This window comes from Somniosus microcephalus, chromosome 7 (genome assembly GCF_052327205.1).
Source record: "Somniosus microcephalus isolate GS21.2 chromosome 7, FLI_Smic_1.0, whole genome shotgun sequence".
NCBI classification, from domain to species: domain Eukaryota; kingdom Metazoa; phylum Chordata; class Chondrichthyes; order Squaliformes; family Somniosidae; genus Somniosus; species Somniosus microcephalus.
The window spans coordinates 131,938,263-131,960,441 of NC_140993.1; the positions used below are offsets into that span (position 1 = coordinate 131,938,263).

Genomic DNA, 22,179 nt, shown 5'->3' on the forward strand with positions numbered 1-22,179 from the left:
TTTGTCTCTCCTCATTCTTCCTACTAAAATATATCACCTCACACTTTTCTGCGTTGAATTTCATCTGCCATGTATACCCCATTCCATTAGCCTGTCTGTGTCTTCTTGAAGTCTATTACTATCTTCCTCAGTGTTTACTACATTCCCAAGTTTTGTGTCATCTACAAATGTCAAAATTGTGCTCTGTACCCCCAAGCCCAAGTCATTCATGTATATCAAAAAGATGTCCTAGTACTAGTACTGAACCCTGGGGAGCACCACTGTGTATCTCCCTCCAGTCCATAAACAGCCATTCACCACAACTCTCTGTTTTCTATCCCTTAGCCAATTTTGTATCCATGCTGCTACTGCCCCTTTTAACCCATGCGCTTCAATTTTACTAACAAGCCTATTATGCGGTACTTTATCAAACACCTTTTGAAGGTCCATATACACAACATCAACTAAACTGCTCTCATCCACCCTCTCTGTTACCTTTTCAAAAACTCAATCAAATTACTCAACACAATTTGCCCATAACAAATCAGTGCTTGCTCTCCTTTATTAGTCCATACTTGTCCAAGTGTCTGTTAATTTTCTCCCGGATTATTGTTTCCAAAAGCTTCTCTACCACCGACGTTAAACTGACTGGCCTTTAATTGCCAGGTTTATCCTTCTCTCTTTTTTTGAACAAGCAAGGAGGCTTCAAGGGGATATAGACAGGCTAAGTGAGTGGGCAAGAACATGGCAAATGGAATCTAATGTGGAGAAATGTGAAGTTATTCCTTTTGGTAGGAAAAATATAAAACCAGAATATTTTTTAAATGGTGAGTGATTGGGAAATGTTGGTGTTCAGAGAGACCTGGGTGTCCTTGTACACGAATCACTGAAAGTTAACATGCAGGTACAGCAAGCAATTAGGAAAGCAAATGGTATGTTGGCCTTTTTTACAAGAGGATTTGAGTATAAGAGTAAAGACATCTTACTGCAGTTATATAGGGCCCTGGTGAGACGACACCTGAAGTATTGTGTACAGTTTGGTCTCCTTACCTAAGGAAGGATATACTTGCCATAGAGGGAGTGCAATGAAGGTTCACCAGACTGGTTCCTGGGATGGGGGGATTGTCCTATGAGGAGAGATTGAGTAGACTAGGCCTATATTCTCTAGAGTTTTGAAGAATGAGAGGTGATCTCATTGAAACATACAAAATTCTTACAGGCCTCCTGCCACTGTAGTAGGTATAGGAGGCTAAGACTGAAAGGGCACACAATAGTAAGCACCAAGGGGAGGTACAGTAGCTTTAAATAGTAAGTGCTTTGGCAGATTTGTTGTCAGTGAGATGTTTTTGTCACTGACGGAATATCTGCAAAATGATTTGGAGCAAGATAGGGGAATGCCTGTGTGAAAGAGTCATAGAATGATCAAATGGGAACCATTGAAGTAGTGTTACATGTCAGCGAGCGACAGATTTGAGTATGTTGCCAAAAGGAAGCTGAAGGCAGGGCTCATTGGCATTGGCCTCAGATCCTAGTTAGCTGGAGATTTCCTTTATGAGCTGTGCCCACAGCTGTCTGGCAGCTGGCATAGCTCAGTTATTGCTTTGTGATGGAAGGGCAGTCTTCACAAGCATTTACAGGGGTCACCTACATTTGCAGATGGGAGGCATTGTTACGGTGGGTGCTACCTACTGTTGCTGTTCAACCTAGCATCCCTATGGTGATCTTCCTAATCCTCCTCTTTCTCCTCAAAGCAGAGGAACAGGGGAGCACCAGGGAAGAGCCCACTGGTGCCCGAAGTGCAGTTTGCAATATTAAATTTAAAAAACACTGGAAAAACAATGAAATATACACTTACTTAAAAACCCATCAAAAATTTTAAAGAAACAAATAAAATTAAGAAAACTTTTTAAATCATTATAAAATTCTTTTTTTTTAAGTTTTAAAAATGTAATTAATAAAATGTAGATACCTCCTTTCAGGCTACTTCTGGCCTTCAATAATGGAGCCCACCATAAGCAGGCCCACATGTCTCCTCCCTGAGGTGTTATCTACCACCAGAGGCCACTGTGCAATAGTAGAGGGGAATGTGGCCCTGCACCAAACCCCACCCACCCATCATTATTTACATATGGTGGGGAGAGGGTGCAATAGCAGTCCACCCCAGTGGGGCTGAAGGAAGGTCTGCTGGTAAATCTTTGGGACAGAGATCTGGTGTTGGGCCTCAACCCCATATAGAATCATAGAATGTTTACAGCACAGAAGGAGGCCATTCAGCCCGTCGAGCCCATGTCAGCTCTCTGCAAGAACACTTCGGCTAGTCCCACTCTCCTGCCTTTTCCCCGTAGCCCTGAAAATAATTTCCCTCTATTGGCCGTCTCAGCTACACCAGTAAACAGGCAGCCAAATGGAGGAAAATACAGTACTAAAACTCCTGGAGATCATAACAGAGTCATGCACACTTCCACAATAAGACTTGAGACCCACTTTCAGCATAGGCACAGCTCCATCAGTGTAAGAAAAGAAAAAGCTTGCATTTATATAGCATTTCATCCCTTTACATGCAATTAATTACTTTTGAAGTTTAATCACTGTTGCTTTGTAGGCAAACACAGCAGACAATTTGCACAGTTTCCGTTCAAGCTATTATTTCCACTTAATTTAATTGTCTATTGTTTTTTCACTTCTAGGCATATTGCTGTTCATTCCAAAAAGCCACCCATTATAAAGAAAGTTCCATTGTCTGGCATGCTTAGCAATGAACACACACGATCACAACAAATGCCCCAAGTTAAGGATTCAAATAGCACCGGAGCCTCAAAAGCATTAGATGAATACTTGGTCAAAGTCTACACTGGAGATCATTTTGGAGACAGTACAAATGCCAATGTTTATATTGTCTTATTTGGTGACAAGGCACATTCAAACAGGATTCTTTTAACAGAAACAGCTGATCGTCAGAATCCATTTCGTAAAGGACAGGTAAGGAAACACCTCAAACTGGTCAGAGAAGGAAAATGTACTGTTTATACTTTGTACTGTTTAACCTTCTGTTATGTATTCCTCTGATAATTTCTTAGGCTGACACATTCAAAATCAAAACAGATCTACTGGGTAGCCTGTACAAAATTGAAATTGGTCATGATGGGGGTAAACCTGGTAAGCAGAGCATTGAAGAAAAACTGAACCCCATTTGGTATGCTTTACCTGTGGGAGCCATTACATTTGTAATATACTTGACAATTTATCTGCTTGTCAAAGTTTCTAAATACTACTAAATATTTCTTTACAGGAAGTGGATGGTTCCTTGAAAATGTTGAGATAACTAATCAAGTAACTGACGAAAACCATGTTTTTCCATGTAACAGGTGTGTTAAAAATGGGATACATGCCTGGATTGCTTTACTTTTGGTTACTGCTGAACTTTTTAAAAGACTATATTTAAGCAGTTTACTTTTTATTATTATTCCATTTCAATTCTTTCTATTTATTTTTATTTTATTTCATTCATACTAGAGTTGTTTAATGAGAAACCATAAACCATTGTTAGTAATACTTTTGGTTACTATGAAAGATGAGTTTGTTTTTAATAAACAAAAAATTAAGCACAGCAGCCTTTTAGGTTTGTTCATGAGATTAGATCGGAGAAGTTTGGATATTTAAATTGAAATTGCTTATCATAAAAAATACTGATACACTATCTGATATGATCACAATAATATATTTGAGTCAAATATTCTAATAAAATGTGGTAAATTAATTATGTGAATACAATAGCAAAATACTGCAGATGCTGGAAATCTGAAATAAAAACAGAAAATGCTGGAAATACTCAGCAGGTCAGACAGCAGCTGTAGAGAGAAAAACAGAGTTAACGTTTCAGGTCGATGACCTGTTGTCTGAACTCAGATCGCTGGATTATTAACTATGTGAATGTTTCACTGTAGTAAACCTTTTTAAGTAATGTACTATTCGGGATCAACTGAACAAGGCATTGCAATGAAGTATAGACTATAGCAAGAGTGACGCGATACAGTTGCAAATTGTATGAAGATAGTGACGCTTTGCTAAAGCAGTTTAAACTAATATCAGGACAATCAGAATTCCCAGGGCATGGTTCCTGTAAAGTCCGCACCTCAATAATACACGGACTTCGGGAGAACAGTTTAACAGGTACTTTACTGAACAGGAGGGCACTCTTTTAGTTTGGACCAAAAAAAAACCCAAATTGGACTGTAAATGAACAAAAGTTCAACGAAAACTTAACAAATCAAGTTAAAATTTGGTTTTCCGGGTTGATGGTGCACTCCAGTCCCCGCGGCGCCCACCGGTCGTGGAAATACTCAAGCGCACCGGCGGACACCGCATGCTCCATCTCCAGGGCCACCCGGGCGCGAAAATGGCCGTGGAAGAGAGGCAGGCAATCTGGCTGGACAACCCCCTCGACCGCCCGCTGCCTGGACCAATTGATGGCTCTCTTGGCCAGGCCCAGGAGCAGTCCCACGAGGAGGTCCTCCAACCTGCCCGCTCCCCTCCGCACCGGGTGACCATAGATCAAGAGCGTGGGACTGAAGTGCAACCAAAAATCGAGGAGCAGCCCCTTCAAGTAGTGAAAGAGGGGCTGCAACCTCTCACACTCGACATAAACGTGAAACACGGACTCCTCCAGGCCGCAAAAAATGCAGGTGGCCTGGGAGTCCGTGAACCTACTTAAAACCATATTGCACGGGACCGCTCCGTGCAACACCCTCCAGGCCAAGTCCCCGATGGAACAAGGGAGGACTCCCGCGTAGAGAGCCCTCCATTGGGGACCTCCGCCTCCACCGGTCGGCAAGACGCCACGCCAAGGTGTGTCCGGACGGCAGACGAAGATGGCAAAGTGGAGAGTGTGCAGGAGCAGCCCGTACAGGAAACCCCTCCACGCAGAATGAAAAGGCACGGAGGGTATTTCCTCGAGACGGCTCAAGTTGTGAGGCGCCGGTTCCCGAGGGGAGTTTCGGGGCCGGGCGCCGATGAGGAATTCTGTCCGAACAGGGGTAAGCTCGGACGGGATCGCCCCACGTGCTTGAGCTGCCTTGATACACCTAGTGGAGTCGGGGCCCAGTGCCACTTTCACCGACTCGATGGCTTCGACCGCGAGCCGGACGTTAGCCCAGGAAAGGCGCCGCGCCAGCTCCTCCGACGCCATCCAGCCCGCTCCTCCGCCATCGAGCAGGCCCCCGACTCTGGTCACCTTGCCAGGCACAGCCCTGCCCTCCGCCAGCCGCCCGAACCCGCGGTCGTGGAGGTGCGGATTCCTGAGCCGCCACTCCTGACAGGGGAGAGCTCCGCCTGGAAGCGAAGTAGTTCCAAACCCATAGCAGTTCCTGGTAGAAGACAGGCAGCTCCCGCAGGCCGGCACGCCTGCCGCCCACTTTCACAAACAGGAGCTGCGTGTCGTAATTGAGGCCGTGCAGCTGGCGGAAGAAATACGTCGCCAGCGCACACCATCTCGGAGGATTCTCGACGTACAGGTATCTCTGCAGCGTCTGAAGACGGAAAGTCGCAGCCTGGGTGCGAAGGCACACCAGCGCCTGACCGCCCTCCCTAAGTGGGAGACTCAGAACCGCGGCAGAGACCCAGTGCTTCCTTTTTCCCCAGAAGATGTCGATGAGCTTCTTCTGCATCTTGGCGACAAACGCAGGGAGGGATCAAAGTGACCAACCGGTACCACAACATGGCAGCCACCAGCTGGTTTATGACCAGCACTCGACCCCTGTAGGACAACACTCGGAGCAGTCCTGTCCAGCGTCCTAGGCGAGCGGTGACTTTGGCCTCCAGCTCTTTCCAGTTCGCCGGCCAGGCGTCCTCGGCAGGGCTAAGGTAGACTCCCAAATAGAGGAGGTGCATGGTGCTCCAGCCGAAAGGCCTGAACTCCTCCGGCAGGGAGTCCACCCGCCACTGACCCACCAGGAGTTCGGAACATTTCTCCCAGTTGATCTTGGCAGAGGATGCGTCCGAGTAAATCTGCTGGCATTCCCGCATCCTCCGCAAGTCAGCGGGATCCGTGACCGTGAGGAGCACGTCTTCGGCGTAAGCCGAGAGGACCACCTCCACGCCCGGCTCTTGCAGAGCCAGTCCCGTCAACCTCTTCTGCAAGAGGCGCAGGAAAGGCTCCACGCAAACGGCGAAGTGAAGGGGCGCCGTCAAGGACCCGTTAACTTTAATCAGACACTCCACGGCGGTGTACAGAAGTCGGATCCGGGCGACAAAATGCGTCCCGAACCCGAATGCGCGCAGAGTCCCGAAGAGATACTCATGATCCACCCTGTCGAACGCCTTCTCCTGATCCAGGGAAAGGAAGGCGACCAACAGACCAGCCCTCTGGGAGTGGTGGACCAGGTCCCGGACCAGATGGATGTTATCGTGGATGGTCCGGCCCGGGACCGTGTAGGACTGGTCGGGGTGGATTATGTGGGCCAGCACGGTGCCAAGGCGAGCAGACATGGCCCTGGCAAAGATTTTATAGTCCGTGCTGAGGAGGGAGACCGGGCGCCAGTTTTTAAGGAGGCGGAGATCGCCCTTCTTAGGCAGCAGGACAATGACCGCCCTGCGCCAAGAGAGGGGCATCGCCCCGGTCGCCAAACTTTCCCCCAGGACCCGCACGTAGTCGCCCCCCAAGACATCCCAGAACGCCCTGTGGAACTCCACGGTCAGCCCGTCCAGGCCCGGGGACTTTCCCCTGGAGAGCTGGCGGAGGGCGCCGGTCAGCTCCGCCAGGCTTAGCGGAGTGTCCAATTTTTCAGCGCCCTCCGGGCTGACCTTTGGCAGGTCCTCCCACAAAACTCTGCGCGCATCCTCGCTGGACGGATCCGGAGAGAACAAAGCCCCGTAATAGGCGCGGGTCTCCGCGCTGATTCCCTCCGGATCCAAGACCAGAGATCCATCATCGGCCAGCAGCCCCAAGAGCTGCTTACGGACCCCCCATCTTTTTTCCAGCGAATAGAAGAAAGGGGAGCCGCGGTCCAGGTCCCGCAGGAGCTGGATCCGCGACCTCACGTACGCGCCTCGGGACCCAACGAGCTGCAGGTCCTTCAGCACGCCCTTCTTCTCTTCGTACACCTTCCGCAGGGTCGGGTCCTCGACGACCTGACCGAGATGGGACTCCAGGTCGAGCACCTCCTTCTCCAACCACCCAACCCGGGCTGCCCGCCTCTTGGTCGACCCCTTCGCGTACTCCTGACAGAAGAGACAGACGTGAGCCTTGCCCACGTCCCACCATAGCCTCAAGGAGGGGAAGCCCCCCCGCTTCCTTCTCCAGTCGGCCCAGAACCGATGAAATGAATCCCAGAACTGCGCGTCCTCCAGCAGCAGGTTGTTAAAATGCCAGTACGCGGACCCCCCCGCGCGCGCAGAGCAGCGAGCTCCGCCCACACCAGGTGGTGGTCCGTGCACGGCACCGGCCGCATGGAAGCCGCCGGAACGCAGGAGACGTACGCCCGGGAAATGTAGAGGCGGTCAATTCTGGACCTTCCTCCCCCAGACCTCACGCTAATGAAAGCGCTGGAGTCGGGGTGGAGATTTTGCCAGACGTCCACCAAGTCGAAGGACCTGACCAAGTCCCTCAACTTCTCCATCGCCGCCGGGCTTCACGGGGGACCCGAACGGTCCCTCGCCTCAAGGGTGCAGTTAAAATCCCCCCCGAGGATGACGCACTCGCCCACGTCGACGGAGCCCAAAAGAGCAGACACTTCTTCGAAGAAGCGCACTTGCTGCGCACCGGTCTGAGGGGCGTACATGTTCACTAGATGGAGCGGCACGCCCCCCAGGCGAACAGTGACCTAGAGTAAGCGGCCCGGCACGTGCTCCTTGACCCCCAAGATCTCTGGCTGAAAATGCGGGGCCAGCAAGATAGCCACCCCACTGGAATTGTTGGAGAGGTGACTCATGCTGACCCCTCCTTGCCACTCCAGGAGCCATGTGGTTTTGTCTTCCGGAATGGTGTGGGTTTCTTGCAGGAAGCACACCGCATACTTCCCGTCCTGAAGGACCGAGAAATTATTGAATCTGCGGCGCGCCTCCCTGCTGCCATTGATGTTGAGGCTGGCTATGGTTATCTTCATGTCAGAAGCATAGTGCAACCTCTACCTACACCTAACAGGGGGAGGGAGCGCAGCCGCTGGTCAGCCGCCACTTCCTCAGCAGCCCAGTGAGGAACGTTCTGAGCCGACGCAGCTGGAGCGGGTTCACGCCCTCGTCCGCGCCCATGATTTTAACGGCGGCGCAGACGGACATGATGAGCAGCGCCAGCTCCGACCACCTGTCGAGGGCCAGCCGGATCTTATTGTGCCAACCCAGGCACGAGGCCATAAAGTCCCGGAGTTCCCTTACGGGAATGAGGGGAGACTCAGCAAGGGGCACGAGGTCATCCAGCGCCTCGTCGGCGCTGTAGTCCAAATCGTCCTCCGTGCCCATCACCGAGTCCCCATCCTCCTCCAGGGGGTCGTCACCAGCGGCCGACCCGTCCGTCGCACAGTGCGCAGCGAATGGCTCCGCCGCACCAGCCGGCCCCGCCTCCGCCCAGATCCCACCCCCAGGATCGGCGGCAGAGGATTCCTCCCTGGGCTCCTCTAGGGGCGCCGGGCCAGAAGACTGCGGCAGTTTGGAGTCCCCCTCCGCCTCAGACGCCAGAACGACCGGAGAAACTGGGGAGAGAACAATTCCCAGCTCCTCCAGCACGCCCGGCACCAGAGACGCAGCCAGGGGGCCATCCTCCTCCCTGCCACCAACCTCCAACCCAGCGGATGGGGTGTTTTGAATTAAAACCTCTACCAGGACGAGTAGCCCCTGGGAGATGTCCGGGTCACATTGGGCGAGTTCAATTTCCTCGAGCTCGCTCGACCCAGACCCCAGGCCGCCCGACCCGGCGAGGGGTAACGGCACCGATAAAATGTCAATCTCTGCCGCGGGTTGTCCCGCGCCCACCCCCATGGGCAGAGTCTCGTCCCCATCCCCAGGAGGCACGTGCCGGACAGACACATCTGCCTCAGCCTCCCGAGGGACAGGCGACCCCTGCCGATCGCCGGTGGTGATGACAGCGGGGGGGGGGGTGGCGCAGTACCCACGGCGGGCGACGACTCCCCCTGCTCGGAGGGACCTTCCTCCTCCCAGTCCTTCTCCTCTTCCAGGGGTTCGCGCCTTCTTTTTAGCACGGAGGGAGTGAGGGAGACCTCCATGTCTGCAGAGGCCTCCTCCTCTGCTCCCTCCAGCGGAGCAGGTTTGCCGGGTTCCTCGTGCCCGAGCCCGGCCTCAGGTATTGGCGTTTCCGCTACGGCGGTTGCGGCCACAGGTTCGGGCACGAGGCCCCTCCCACTCTCGTCTGTCCCAATCAACTCTGCGAGGAGCGCGGGTGTAAGGGGCGCAAGGGGCAAGGGCTGGCCCTCCATGGAGGGACCCGCCCTAAGGTGTTTAGTTTTTTGCCATGCCTTCTTTCCGGCCGGACGCACTCCCTCCCCCGGCCGGAGGCCTTGGTGGCATCGGCCCCCGACGTTGACCGCGCATCAGATGTTCCCGACGCGCGGGCAGATCCGGGGGGAGGAGCGGCGGCGGCGCCAGCCTCGGCCGCACCAGACGATCTGGCGGCCTTGGAGGCGGGGCAGTTTTTCCGAATGTGCCCCACCTCCTTGCGGGCGTGGCACCGCACACCGTCCGATGTCCAGAAGACATTTTAGGCGGTCCCCTCGTGGTGGACGATGACCGCCCCATCGGTGTTCTCCTCCCACGCCAGCTGGACGAATAGCTGGCGCCGGAAGGAGAAGACGTGGTGAAGGCTGGCTTCCCGGAAGCCGAGCGGGATGGGCGTGATCCCCGACCTCACCTCCCCAAGTTGGCGCAAATGTGGGAGGAGGAGCTCACCAGGGACATAGGGCGGGACGTTTGAGATGACAATTCTCTGCGCGGTGGCCTCGTGAGGATCCACCGGCAGGAAGGTCCCGCCCACGGTGAGCCCCTTGGCGACGGCCAGGGACACCGCCCGCTCCGACCCCAGGAAGAACACAGCCTTCCCGTACATTTTTGAGGCCGCTACGATGGCTATGGGGCCGACAACCCCAGCCATGGCTTTAACGTAGGCCTCAATAGTCATAGTGGGGTGAGTGTAGCTCTTCACCCCAAGCTTTTTTGTTGTCAGTCTGAATGGTGACGGGGCAGCAGAAGCAGCGGGAGCAGCTGTGGCTGTGGCTGCCACTCCCGCATACGTCCTGGCTGGCCCTGCCACCGGCGAAGACGCAGTCGCCATTTTGGGGTGTTTTCTAAAAAGGGCTACACTCACCCCAAGTCACAGGCCTGAAGGTGTTAATGGCCTCAGTTATTTGTAAGTCTTCTATTTGAGCAGAGGGAGCTGTTTAGATTGAAGGCACACCTCTCCCCTTACTGATTGAAATTGGGAGAGGGGCCTTCTCCCCTCTGCTCAATAGGTAATTAATTAGTAGAGTAAATTGAGGTGCCTCAGAGAAAGAGGCAGAGAGAGAACAAAGAGAGAGAGAGAGGGGGTGGGAAGGAGGGAGGCCGCAAGGGCAGGGTCGCCACTCAGGATGGTGGGTGGGTGGGTGTCGGCAGGGGTGCACTCTCTGATGGAAATTTAAAGTCTTTGATGGTCTTCTGGCGGGGGAAGAAGATGTCTTCACCTGGGAGAGCTGGAGATGCCCCAGGCTCAGTCCCACACCAGGTCTTAATGATGTTAAAGTGAATTGGGCTTCACCTAGGCAGCTCCAGCTGTCCCAGGTCAGGCAATAGAAGGGTGGCTTATTAGTGGTGTGTGTGGCCTAGTTTTTAGCAAGAGCCACACACACACACAGACACCCCTGGATGATCCGGCCTTGTTTCTTCTTTTCTCCCCCCACCTGCAAAACAAAGTCTTTAGGCGGGTGCACCAGATAACACCCACCTGTAGATGTTCAAAGGATGTTGCTCTTCCCTGTTCCCAAACAGTTGTGGTTGAAGGTGGTTTCTCTCCCCTCTCTCCCTCTCCTGAAGTGGAGGCCAATTTGGGGAGGCAGCGATAGGACAGGCCTCTCCCCTGGTTGATGATGTTGCTAGCCTCCTTTCTCCTTCTCCTCCTTTGTCCTCTCTCTCCAGGCACCTCTGTTGTTGTGATGATGATGGTGGAGGTGGTGGTGCTGGCCTATCATTGTCCTCCTCTTCCTGGCCAGGAGACCACCACTTTCCACTCTCCTCCTTCTCCTGGTCTGGCTTCTCCTTCTCCTTCTGCTTGCTGAGGCAGCTGCACAGCCAGCAATGCTGAGAATGAGGTCTGAACAGGAGGGCAACGTCAGACTGAAATACAGAAGCCTGCTAGGGCCTTTTATACAGGGATGGTCACTGCCGGTACTGCAGTCTAAAACCAGTTCTTCCCTTAAAGGTACATACACAACAATTCCTCCCCTTTTAGATAAACAGCACATAACATTCATTTAACAACTAAATAATAACTAATTACAACTTTCTGGATATTATATACATCAACTGAAATAATCATTTATAAGTTCAGTCTTTGAGGAGGCTTCCTGATCCTGACTGGATAGCGCCTTTCTCGAGTATCCTGTTCTTGCGGCGAAGCTGATTCTGGTTCATGGCCACTGGTTGGTTCGTCAGCTTCCAATACCACTGCTTCTGAGGTAGACGCAATCTGTACTTTAGGTTGATTACCAGGTGCACCTTCTCGTGGCACGGGTTTGGCTTGAAAAATTTTGGGTTTGCGTTATCCTCAATCTTTATGGTTGCCTTTACTCCTTTTAGAGTCCCAAGTCCTTGTTGGAACACCTCTTCCGCGTCAGATAGAATTTGTGACAGACGTCCAGGTGCGACGTCATCATCCTTTTTGTTAGTCACAGTTAGCGCCAGAATGGAATGCCAATCCAATTGTATTTTTCGGATCCATTCACATCCCAATAATGGTGGTCCCCCATCTCGTAGTATATACATATATAGTTTCTGTGTTTCCTTGCCGTTATATTTAACTGGCACCCTTATTTTTCCTCTGGGGTAGACCTTTTGCCCCGTGTATGTCTTCAATACAATGGACGTGTCCTTTAAGGGTATGTGTGAGAATAGCCGCTCATAGTCTCATTGATTCATGACAGTTAGGGCTGATCCTGTGTCCAATTCCATCTTTACTGGGGACCCTGCTATCATGAGGGTGACCCATGGTTTGGTGATCTTCCTTTGCGATCACGTTGTGTAACTTTAGACAACTTAGTCTCCTGCTCCCGGAGTCCTTATCACTCTCCTAATCTTCCGAACTACTGTCTGTCAGTTTCTTTACTTTCCTGTACTGTTCCTTAGTAGTTCTTGTCGTGTTGGTTTTCTTTCCCGACCTGCAGACTCTTGCTATATGTCCCATTTTTCCGCATTGCCTGCATACTTTGTCCTTAAACCAGCAGTCCTTCTGCGCATGGGTTGTTCTGCCGCAGCGATAGCACTTTTCTGCTCTATACGCCATTTTGTTAGCGCTGTATTCTTGTGGTTTCTGTTGTATTTCCGCAGCTCCCCGTGCTGCTGCTTCATAGGATACTGCCACGCTGAAAGCCTGTTCTAGCGTCAGGTCCTTTTTTGAAAGTAGTCGTTTCTGGGTTCCTTCACTCTGGAGCCCGCAGACAAACTTATCCCGCAAGGTGTCTGCCAGTCCTGCTCCGAACTGGCAGTGCTTCGATAACTTGCGTAGTTCCGTAAGATAGTCAGCATTGCTCTCATCTTTGTGCTGGTTTCTTTTATGGAACTTGAATCTTTCTGCTATCAGCAGCGGTGTAGGGTTTAGGTGTTCCTGTAAGGTATTAACAATCTCCTCAAAACTTTTCTCCATTGGTTTAGCTGGGGTAATTAAATTCTGCAATAGGCCGTACGTACTCGCGCCCATCAAATTCAATAATACCGATGCCCTCTTTCCATCGGCCACCTCATTTGCCTTGCAGTACACTTCAATTCTTTCCACATACGTGGTCCAGTCTTCTACCTCGTTGTCGAAAGTGGTGATACTGCCACTTTTCGGCATCTTGGGTGATTTAAAATGGCGCCTCCCGCGCTTTTTCTTCTTCCCCAATGGAATAAAATGGCGCCTCCCGCACTTTTCCTTCTTCCCCAATGGGATAAAATGGCGCCACCCGCGCTTTTCCTTTTTCCCCTTGCTGCCGTGCTGCTCCTAGCGTTCTATGGGGTAATGGCGGCGACCTGTGGCTTCGGCGCATCTCGCTTTCCTTCCCCCCCGTTTATTTTCTCTCCGCTGCCCGGTTCTTGAGCTCCGACCACGCCCTGTGCGCTCCACCCTCTCTCTTGTTTTCTTTTTCCGGCGACGCTGCGCGGCCTGTTTTGTAGAGCCGCTCGATCGAGCTTGAGCCCGCCACAGTCCGGAAGGGTCAGCGCACTACCTGCTACCAGCACAATTTGCTGGAACACCTTAACTGGGGAGCCAAGCACAGCTCTCCACAGTCTCTCCCGCAATTCTCCGAACACCGATGAATTCTTTGGGCGGTTGCCCGCGGTCGACGCCCGTTGCTCAGACTACGACCTCCAAGAAACCTCCTCTCAGGGCGAGATCCCCGTGAGATGATGCCACATTGCAGGTGAGTTCGAACTTACTCGTCGCCACTGTAAAGTCCGCGCCTCAATAATTCACGGACTTCGGGAGAACAGTTTAACAGGTACTTTACTGAACAGGAGGGCAACGTCAGACCGAAATACAGAAGCCTGCTAGGGCCTTTTATACAGGGGTGGTCACTGCCGGTACTGCAGTCTAAAACCAGTTCTTCCCTTAAAGGTACATACACAACAGTTCCCAGCTCCTGCTTCCTATTGCTGCTGCTCTAAGTGATTGCATGCCTCTGCACACTGTGGGCAAAAATTCTGACAAGTTCAGGAATTCCCAGTCACAGAGTACTGCAATGTTCAGCAACAGAAAATAGGAGTTGGAAGTGATGGAACCTGACCTTGCAGCCCAATTCCACCATAGGTAAATATTTACTATTACTTAGTAAATATTCAATGTTTGCTAATACACATCATAGTTTGTAGAGACACTTAATACAGCATTGTTCTTGGAGAATGCAAGATGTGTAATAACACTGCAGCCGCTGCCAGTGTCTGTCAAGATTACCACTGCTTGAAAATTTTATGCTGTGGTGTGCCATTTCAGACTACCCCTGGAAACAGCAATAACATTACACTAGGACACATTACACTTAATTGGCTATGCACAGATGCTCCAAGAAAGCCAGAGGTGCATTGTTTGCAAGTGCAAGGCAGTTCATTCACTTCCCCATGAACTACATGATGGGACACTGCAGTTTTACAGAGCATAGAATTGCCCAAATTGCCTGGGGTCATAGCTTGAACCCACATCAACAGGAAAGGAGTCCATTCGCTCAATGTCCAGCTTGTTTATAACCAGCAGCATCACATCATGCAAGTTTTCCTGGCAGTGCTGCCATACTGCCTTCATTTTAATTGTAACACTGTGCTACTTCTCTTTCAACCAGAAAGGCAACTGGATCATGAAAGACCAAAGTAATCATCTAGAGTCATGGCTGAAAACACCTGTGCGCTTTCCTAGGACACCAACTGAGCGCCACTACAATAAGTTCCATTCCTCCACCAGATCCATAAGAGAGCACACAATTAGAATTCTAAAAGTATGCTTCAGGAGCCTGATTGGCTTGGAAGGCTCTGCAAATAGTAAGGTTCTAAAGATAGTGCTTTACAAAGAGTCCTCCTCATGGAGGTCTCAGAGGAGGAAAGCACCCAAAGGCAGCAGGGGATTCAGGCAGATAAGCACGAACAACATGAAGAAGGTACAGAGGATGTAAGACACATTCATGCCAATTTGTTACAGGAGACTCTTTTGTGGTGACCACACCTGCCCACTACATGAATAGTCCTGTATCCATTTTCTGTTGCCTCTCAATATGAGCTTGTTGGGATTCAGATGGCTTTCATCTCATGGCAGCTAAGTCCTGAGATGTACCTGCTGCAGGCTGCATCTCTTGTGCTACTACAAGAGCAGCTTGGTCCTGCATTCTTTCATGTACAAGTATCTGTGGGTGCTGGCAGGATGGCACACGTGCTGCTGTCCTGGGAGAAAGCACCATAATGTGACTGCCTTCCTGCAATGCCACTAGTACGGGAACTGGCTCTGTATGGCCACTGATAGTGGGACTGTTAACAATTATCTTGCTAAAGGCCTGTGTGATACTTTATATCCTAGACCCAATAGTTTGGAGTCCAGAAGGAGCAGTCCTCTCAATCTTGCATCCCGCCATCTACAGCAGTGGTGTGAACATCCATGGAGCAAGCACAGACTGCTCTTGGGACTTCTATAGTGGGAAAGTCCACCGCAGAACTGCCTAAAGCTGCCATACGTTCTAGGGTGGTCTGCTGTGCTGTGAAGCCATCCATCATGGGGTGACAAATGCCGAGCATCACTTGCAGATTCTGAGAGACCATCCTCAGTGCCTGCACACACTGGTGATGCGCTGCAAGCATCCTTTTAAAAAAAAGGAATACATGAGATTTGGGTTCCAAGGCTCTTTGGCCGACCTGTAAAGAACATCTGCTTCCTCAACCTCTACGCCCAGCTTCTCCTGCCCATTTGCGCATCAGCCTGTGAACTCTTTCTAGGTCTGCCTGCTGTCCCTTGTGAGCTGGATATATTTGGGCTGGTACTTGGCATAAAGAGGTTGAATAATGGCGTGTGCAATGCAGTGCTGACAGGAAAAGAAGCAGGCGAGTCTGCCAGATTTTCTTTGACCGCCTTTGCTTCTTTTTGCTTAGTGAAATCCAGAGGAGGAGAATAGGAGAGGTTAGAATGGGTTGTAGAGGCGCATTTGTGACTTGAGGTAGAAGGAGTCACAAGAAGGTTTGTGATGTAGCTTGCTGACAAATAGAGCAGGATTTTCATTGGGCCGTGGAGTCGGGATTGGAGGTGTTGCGGGGGGGGGGGGGTTAAAATCCCGAAATCAGGGGTCCCGACCCCATCCCGCACCCAAACCCACCTCCATGCCAGTATCAAAGGAGGCAGGTACCCGCTCCGCACTGGGACCCGCCTACCCGAGGCAGGAAGGGATTAGTGCCAATTAACTGCCTGTTAACAGGTAGTTAACAGGCAGTTTTTAGCCTAATCCCTATTTGTAAGGTTGAAGTGTGGGATTCCCGACGGCTCCAAACCACGCCAAGTTAGAGGAGGCGGGCCATCGGGTTGAAGGACATGGAGGGGTCGAGATGTCAGTGTCCAGGTGAGTGATGTGTGCATGAGTGCAAAGGTAAGTGTGTTTGGTGCGTCTAAAGTGGTTAAATAAGTTTTACATACCTTTTCTTACCTTTTCAGCCTTCCTTCCTTTAGGCCTCGGGAGTCCCTCATCTCACCGGCACAGAAAGCAGAATGGCTGCGAACTGTCAAAAGTGACAGCCTGCAGCTTTCTGTGCAGGAGAGATTTCTAGCTGAATCTGTGGAGAAGGATTCATGTTAGAAGTAAGACTGTCAGTGTTTAACAGCTTCAAACAGCTGTGAAATGCTGATATTTCATCTGTCAAAAGGTCATGACAGATGAAATTTCAGTCTGTGACGTCACCTGTTGCCGGGTGGCCCTTAATTGGCCTGCTGAGCCCGCCCAGCGGGCTCAACAAGTCAATTAAGTTAAAATCGCATGGATTGGCTGCATCTCATAGAAACATAGAAGATAGAGCAGGAGTAGGCCATTCGGCCCCTCGAGCCTGCTCTGCCATTCAATGAGATCATGGCTGATCATCCAAATTCAGTACCCTGTCCCTGCCTTCTCCCCATATCCCTTGATCCCTTTAGCCTTAAGAAATATATCCAACTCCTTCTTGAATATATTGAATGAACTGGCCTCCACCGCCCTCTGTGGCAGAGAATTCCACAGGTTCACCACTCTCTGGGTGAAGAAATTCCTCCTCTTCTCAGTCCTAAATGGCTTACCCCTTATCCTTAGATTATGAGCCCTGGTTCTGGACTCCCCGGCCATCGGGAAAATCCTTCCTGCATCTAGTCTGTCCAGGCCTGACAGAATTTTATAAGATTCGATGAGATCCCCTCTCAATCTTCTAAACTCCAGTGAGTATAAGCCCAATTGACACAATCTCTCCTCATACGTCATTCCTGCCATCCCAGGTATCAGCCTGGTGAATCTTCGCTGCACTTCTTCCATGGCAAGAACATCCTTCCTCAGATAAGGCGACCAAAACTGCACACAATACTCAAGGTGCGGTCTCACCAAGGCCCTGTACAACTGCAGCAAGACATCCTTGTTCCTGTACTCGAACCCTCTTGCTACGAAGGCCAACATACCATTTGCCTTCTTAACTGCCTGCTGCACCTGCATGCTTACCTTCAGCGACTGGTGCACAAGAACACCCAAGTCTCTTTGCACTTCCCCTTCTCCCAATCTATTGCCATTCAAATAATAATCTGCCTTCCTGTTTTTGCCACCAAAGTGGATAACCTCTCATTTATCCACATTATAGTGCATTTGCCATGTTTCTGCCCAATCACCTAACCTGTCCAAATCGTACTGGAGTTTCACGACATCCTCCTCACAGCATACCCTCCCACCCAGCTTTGTGTCGTCTGCAAATTTGGCGATACTACATCCAATTCCCTCGTCCAGATCATTAATATATATTGTGAACAGCTGGGGTCCTGGGACCGATCCTTGCGGTACCCCACTAGTCACTGCCTGCCACTCGGAAAACGACCCGTTTATTCCAACTCTTTGCTTTCTATCTGCCAACCAGTTCTCTATCCAAGTCAATACCTTGCCCCCAATCCCATGTGCCTTAATTTTGCACGCTAATCTCTTATGCGGGACCTTATCGAAAGCCTTCTGAAAGTCCAAATACACCACATCCACTGGTTCTCCCTTATCTATTTTACCAGTTACATCCTCAAAAAATTCCAGTAGATTAGTCAAGCACGGTTTACCTTTTGTAAATCCATGTTGACTTTGTCCGATCCTGTCACTGCTTTCCAAGTGCTCTGCTATTACATCTTTTATAATGGACTCTAGCATTTTCCCCACTACTGATGTCAGGCTTACCGGTCTATAATTCCCCGCCTTTTCTCTACCACCTTTTTTGAATAGTGGGGTAACAGTAGCTACCCTCCAATCCATGGATACTGTTCCAGAGTCTATCGAGTTCTGGAAGATGACCAGCAATGCATCTACTATTTCTCGGGCCACTTCCTTAAGTACCCTGGGATGTAGATTATCAGGCCCTGGGGATTTATCGGCCTTCAATCCTGTCAACTTCCCCAAAACCATTTCCCTATAAATACTGATTTCTTTCAGTTCCTCCCTCTCATTAGTCCCTATGTTCCCCGACATCTCAATGGAGGCGGGACTACAACCCTGAAAGTTGTAGTTCCGCCTCCAACCCGACTCCTGAATGAAAATCCTGCCCATAATGTCTGGTCCTAGAGAAAGGAAGGAAAGAAAGAAAGAACTTGGATTTATATAGCACCTTTCACAACCTCAGGATGTCCCAAACTCTTTACAGCCAATGAAGTACTTTTGAAGTATAGTCACTGTATGTACGAAAACCCCATAAGTATGAATGAGAATACCCCCAAAAATACCTCTACACCGACTTCTGAAAGAAATCTGCACTTACCTGGTGCAAGGCCTCCTTGAAAACTTGCGTTGTTTTGCTGCAGATTTGTGCGCAGTGTAGTGGCCCTCGGATCCCACGGGTGCACCATGTGTGTAAGCATACCTGGGATCACGTGGGGCAGTGCGCCAATCAGGAAACAGAAATCTCTGATGCCTGACAGCAATCAAATTTTAAATTCACACATTACACCATTTATCTGACTCATGGGATAACAGTGGTAGTCCATAATAATCAAGTGAACGTGGTCTATTTACCCCTGGTTAAGCTCAGCACCCACAATATGGAAATGCAGGGCTGGATTTTGCCAGCCGAGACGAGTTGGGGGCGGGACTGCTGCCTTCCGGGTTCTAGTCCCGCCCCCAGCGACATCTGACGCACCCACGCTATTTTGCCTTGATTGGCCTTGTTATCGGCCAATTAAGGGAAAGCCGGTGACAGATGACGTTAGCGTATGACGCTTCGTCTATCGAAAATTTTTTGACAGATGAATTGTCAGTGTTTGACAGCTTTGAGAAGCTGTCAAACACTAACAATCTCTGTTCTAAGGCGAGCCCTTGCACAAAGGCTTACCAAGACCTCTCTGCTCAGCAGAAAGCAGATGGCTGCTGAATCTGAGAATGCAGCAGCCATTCTGTCATCTCTGCCATTGAGATGAGGCACCTCCGGATCCTCAACGGTTGAAGCCTGCAGAAAAAAGCAAAGGCAAGGAAACTTTTTCCAAAACTTAACATTCACCTCTCATACTTACCTGTCCACACTTGCACCCATCACTCACCTCTACAACTGACATATCGACCCCTCTCACCCCCGCAGATCCACTGCTCGCCTCGCTGACCCTGGCAAGGTTCACAGCCGTCCAGAAGCCCATACTTGCAGGCGTAAAATGGGAAAAAGCCTCAAAACTGCCTGTTAATAGGCAGTTAATTGGCTCTAATTCCCTTCCCGCCTCGAAGAGACGGGTCCCTGCACGACTCGGGGACCCGCCTCCCGGGAAGATGAAACGGAGTTGGGTTGGGAGCGGAGTTTGTACTCGCTCCCAGTTTCTGCCATTTTCCCGGCAGTCCCACCTCCAAACCCCCCTCCTCAGGGCTGGTAAAATCCAGCCCGCAGTGATTTTTTTTTTCAATCTTATGTGGTTTATCGTAAGTTCGGGATTGCATGCACTAAATCTGGAACTTACGATCTGTCAAGTTCCGACAGTATTGTCCTCATTGCTGGCACAGAGTTGGGCTAATTGCCAACCAACTGCCCAGCAATTACACAGGAAAATGTTATGGTTGGTGCAAACAGGCGCAGGAGCCTGTTTGCACAGCGTAAGGGGATGGATGATATAGGTGAAGCATCAAAGCAGCAGCTTGAGTGCTCGAAAAGGGACCTGTGTTTATTTTACCACATAGTTTTCTGAAATGGCATGTTTTACAGCACATCAAGGCAATGAGGTTTAGTAAATCTGAGAGTACGCCATCATGCTGACCACAAAGCCTGCCCCTTTAACTCTATGCCCTATTCTCACTCTGATCGTTCTGTTTCTGGCCTCATATAATGTCCCAATCAGGCCAATGCAAACTTAAAGAACAGTAGCCTGAATTATCTCCTCCCTGCCACTCATTCTATCAGCATAGGTTAACATTTCCATTAGGTACAGTTAGTATGTGGCCACTGGTATAAGATCTTACACAACAATGTGAAGTACCCTGGTAGTTGCCATGATGCATTTATAATGAAAAAAATCAACTGTACCAGCTTTTTGCCAAATTAAAGACAGGTTAGTGGATGGATTCTGTTAGATAAAGATTACCCTCTCCAATCCTGGCTGATGATCCCAGTCAGAATTCCTTTCAGTAAAACTGAGGAGAAATACAATGAGGCTCATGTGGCCACCAAAGCCATAACAGAGCACATCTCTGGAATACTGAAAGCATGATTCTACTGTCTGGACAAATCTGGTGGTTCTCTGCAGCATGCACCAACACAAGTATTGAGAATAGCCATTGGCTGCTTCACAATTATGCACTGAAGAGAGGAATCAGTTGAAGGAAGAGGAGAAACCACTGTGTTAAAGGGTGGGGGATGTAGAGAGTGATACTGATGATGTAGGAAAGTGAGGAAGATCCACAGGCTTATCTTGTGCCTGGCCCAAGAAGTGTCAGAAGAGTTCTGATAAGGAACACATTCTCCTCAAAGTAAAAACAAATCTGCATCTGAATAAAGATTCCAATATCTGCGATTGGCAGCACTTCCCCACAACATTGCAAACTGGGCAATCCATTTTCTTGGAATTTCCCCGAAACACACCACTTTATTCAAGGGAATAAAAGGAACGCATATCGCAAATTCAGGAACATACTCGCCACGATTTTCCACCCATTGAAATTAATGTGTTGAGGGACTATGACTGACTGTTGATATACTTAATAGCCAATGTGAAACCACATAAACTACCCAACAAACTATATTGTAGGTCATAGAATGTTTTACTTCTTCTTACACTTACCCTTGTGGTGTCTGATTATTTCATTTGATATGTGATTTATGCTTTGAATTGTTTGATAATCAATATAACATTTTATCAATTTGATTTTTTTCAGGTGGCTCACTCTGGATGCAGGGACTGTGGTACAGCTTTATTTAGGAGGTTTGAATATATTTAATTTACAGTCTGTCAATGTCAACACCTCTGAAGCAAGTAAAATGTTCTGTTTAGTTATTCATTCCACATTAAGCAAACTGCATTAAAAATTACATGTTCGTATTTCTGAAGCAATACCTTCTATAAATATCCAGGAATTTACATCAATTAATTTATTGCAAAAGCATAGAATTGTAGAATGATACAGCACAGAAGGAAGCCATTCATCCCATCATGCCTGTACCGGCATTTAGGTAGAGTTATCCCACTGCCCTGCTCGTTTCCAACAGCTCTGTATTTTTTTTTTCCTTCAAGTATTTATCCAATTCTCTTTTGAATGTTACTATTGAATCTGCTTCCACCACCCTTTCAGGCAGTGCACTACAATTCACAACAACTCGCTCTGTAAAAAAAATGTGTTCTCGTGTCGCCTCTGGTTCTTTTGCCAATCACCTTCCTTCTGTGTCCTCTGGTTACCGACTCTTCTGCCACTGGAAACAGTTTTTCCTTATTTACTCTTCATGATATTGAACACCTCTATCAAATCTCCTCTTAACTTTCTCTGCTCTAAGGAGAACAACCAGTCTCTCCACGTAACTAAAGTCTGTCACCCCTGGTACCATTCTAGTAAATCTCTTCTGCATCCTGTAGGGATTGTTGGTTGGGTGGTCGGTTTGGCCCGGGCCTGACCCAGTGGACGTTTTCGAGGCGTCCCCACACTCCCACTTAGTTCTGACACTGGGATCCTACCAGGCAGCTGATGCGCAGAATAACAAGCTCGAGACAGACAAGCAGGTGAAAGGTTAAAATAATAACGGTTTTATTGAGAGAAAAATAAAACAAAACAAGCAAGCAGAGAAATTAATTGGTTCAACGATACTAGACCAAGGCTACAGCTCTATACACTTTAAAAAGAAAAA

The 22,179-nt window shown here is 49.6% G+C and overlaps 1 protein-coding gene across 1 annotated transcript in view; it reads left to right on the forward strand.

Moving 5' to 3' along the window:
* Window positions 1-22,179, forward strand: part of LOC147114889 (uncharacterized) — a 90,996-nt gene that overhangs the window by 53,623 nt on the left and 15,194 nt on the right. The window contains exons 6-9 of the mRNA XM_085992119.1: window positions 2,667-2,958; window positions 3,057-3,135; window positions 3,269-3,344; window positions 21,219-21,265. Coding sequence (XP_085848245.1) covers window positions 2,667-2,958; window positions 3,057-3,135; window positions 3,269-3,344; window positions 21,219-21,265 — 494 coding nt within the window. The remainder of the gene's footprint in view (window positions 1-2,666; window positions 2,959-3,056; window positions 3,136-3,268; window positions 3,345-21,218; window positions 21,266-22,179) is intronic.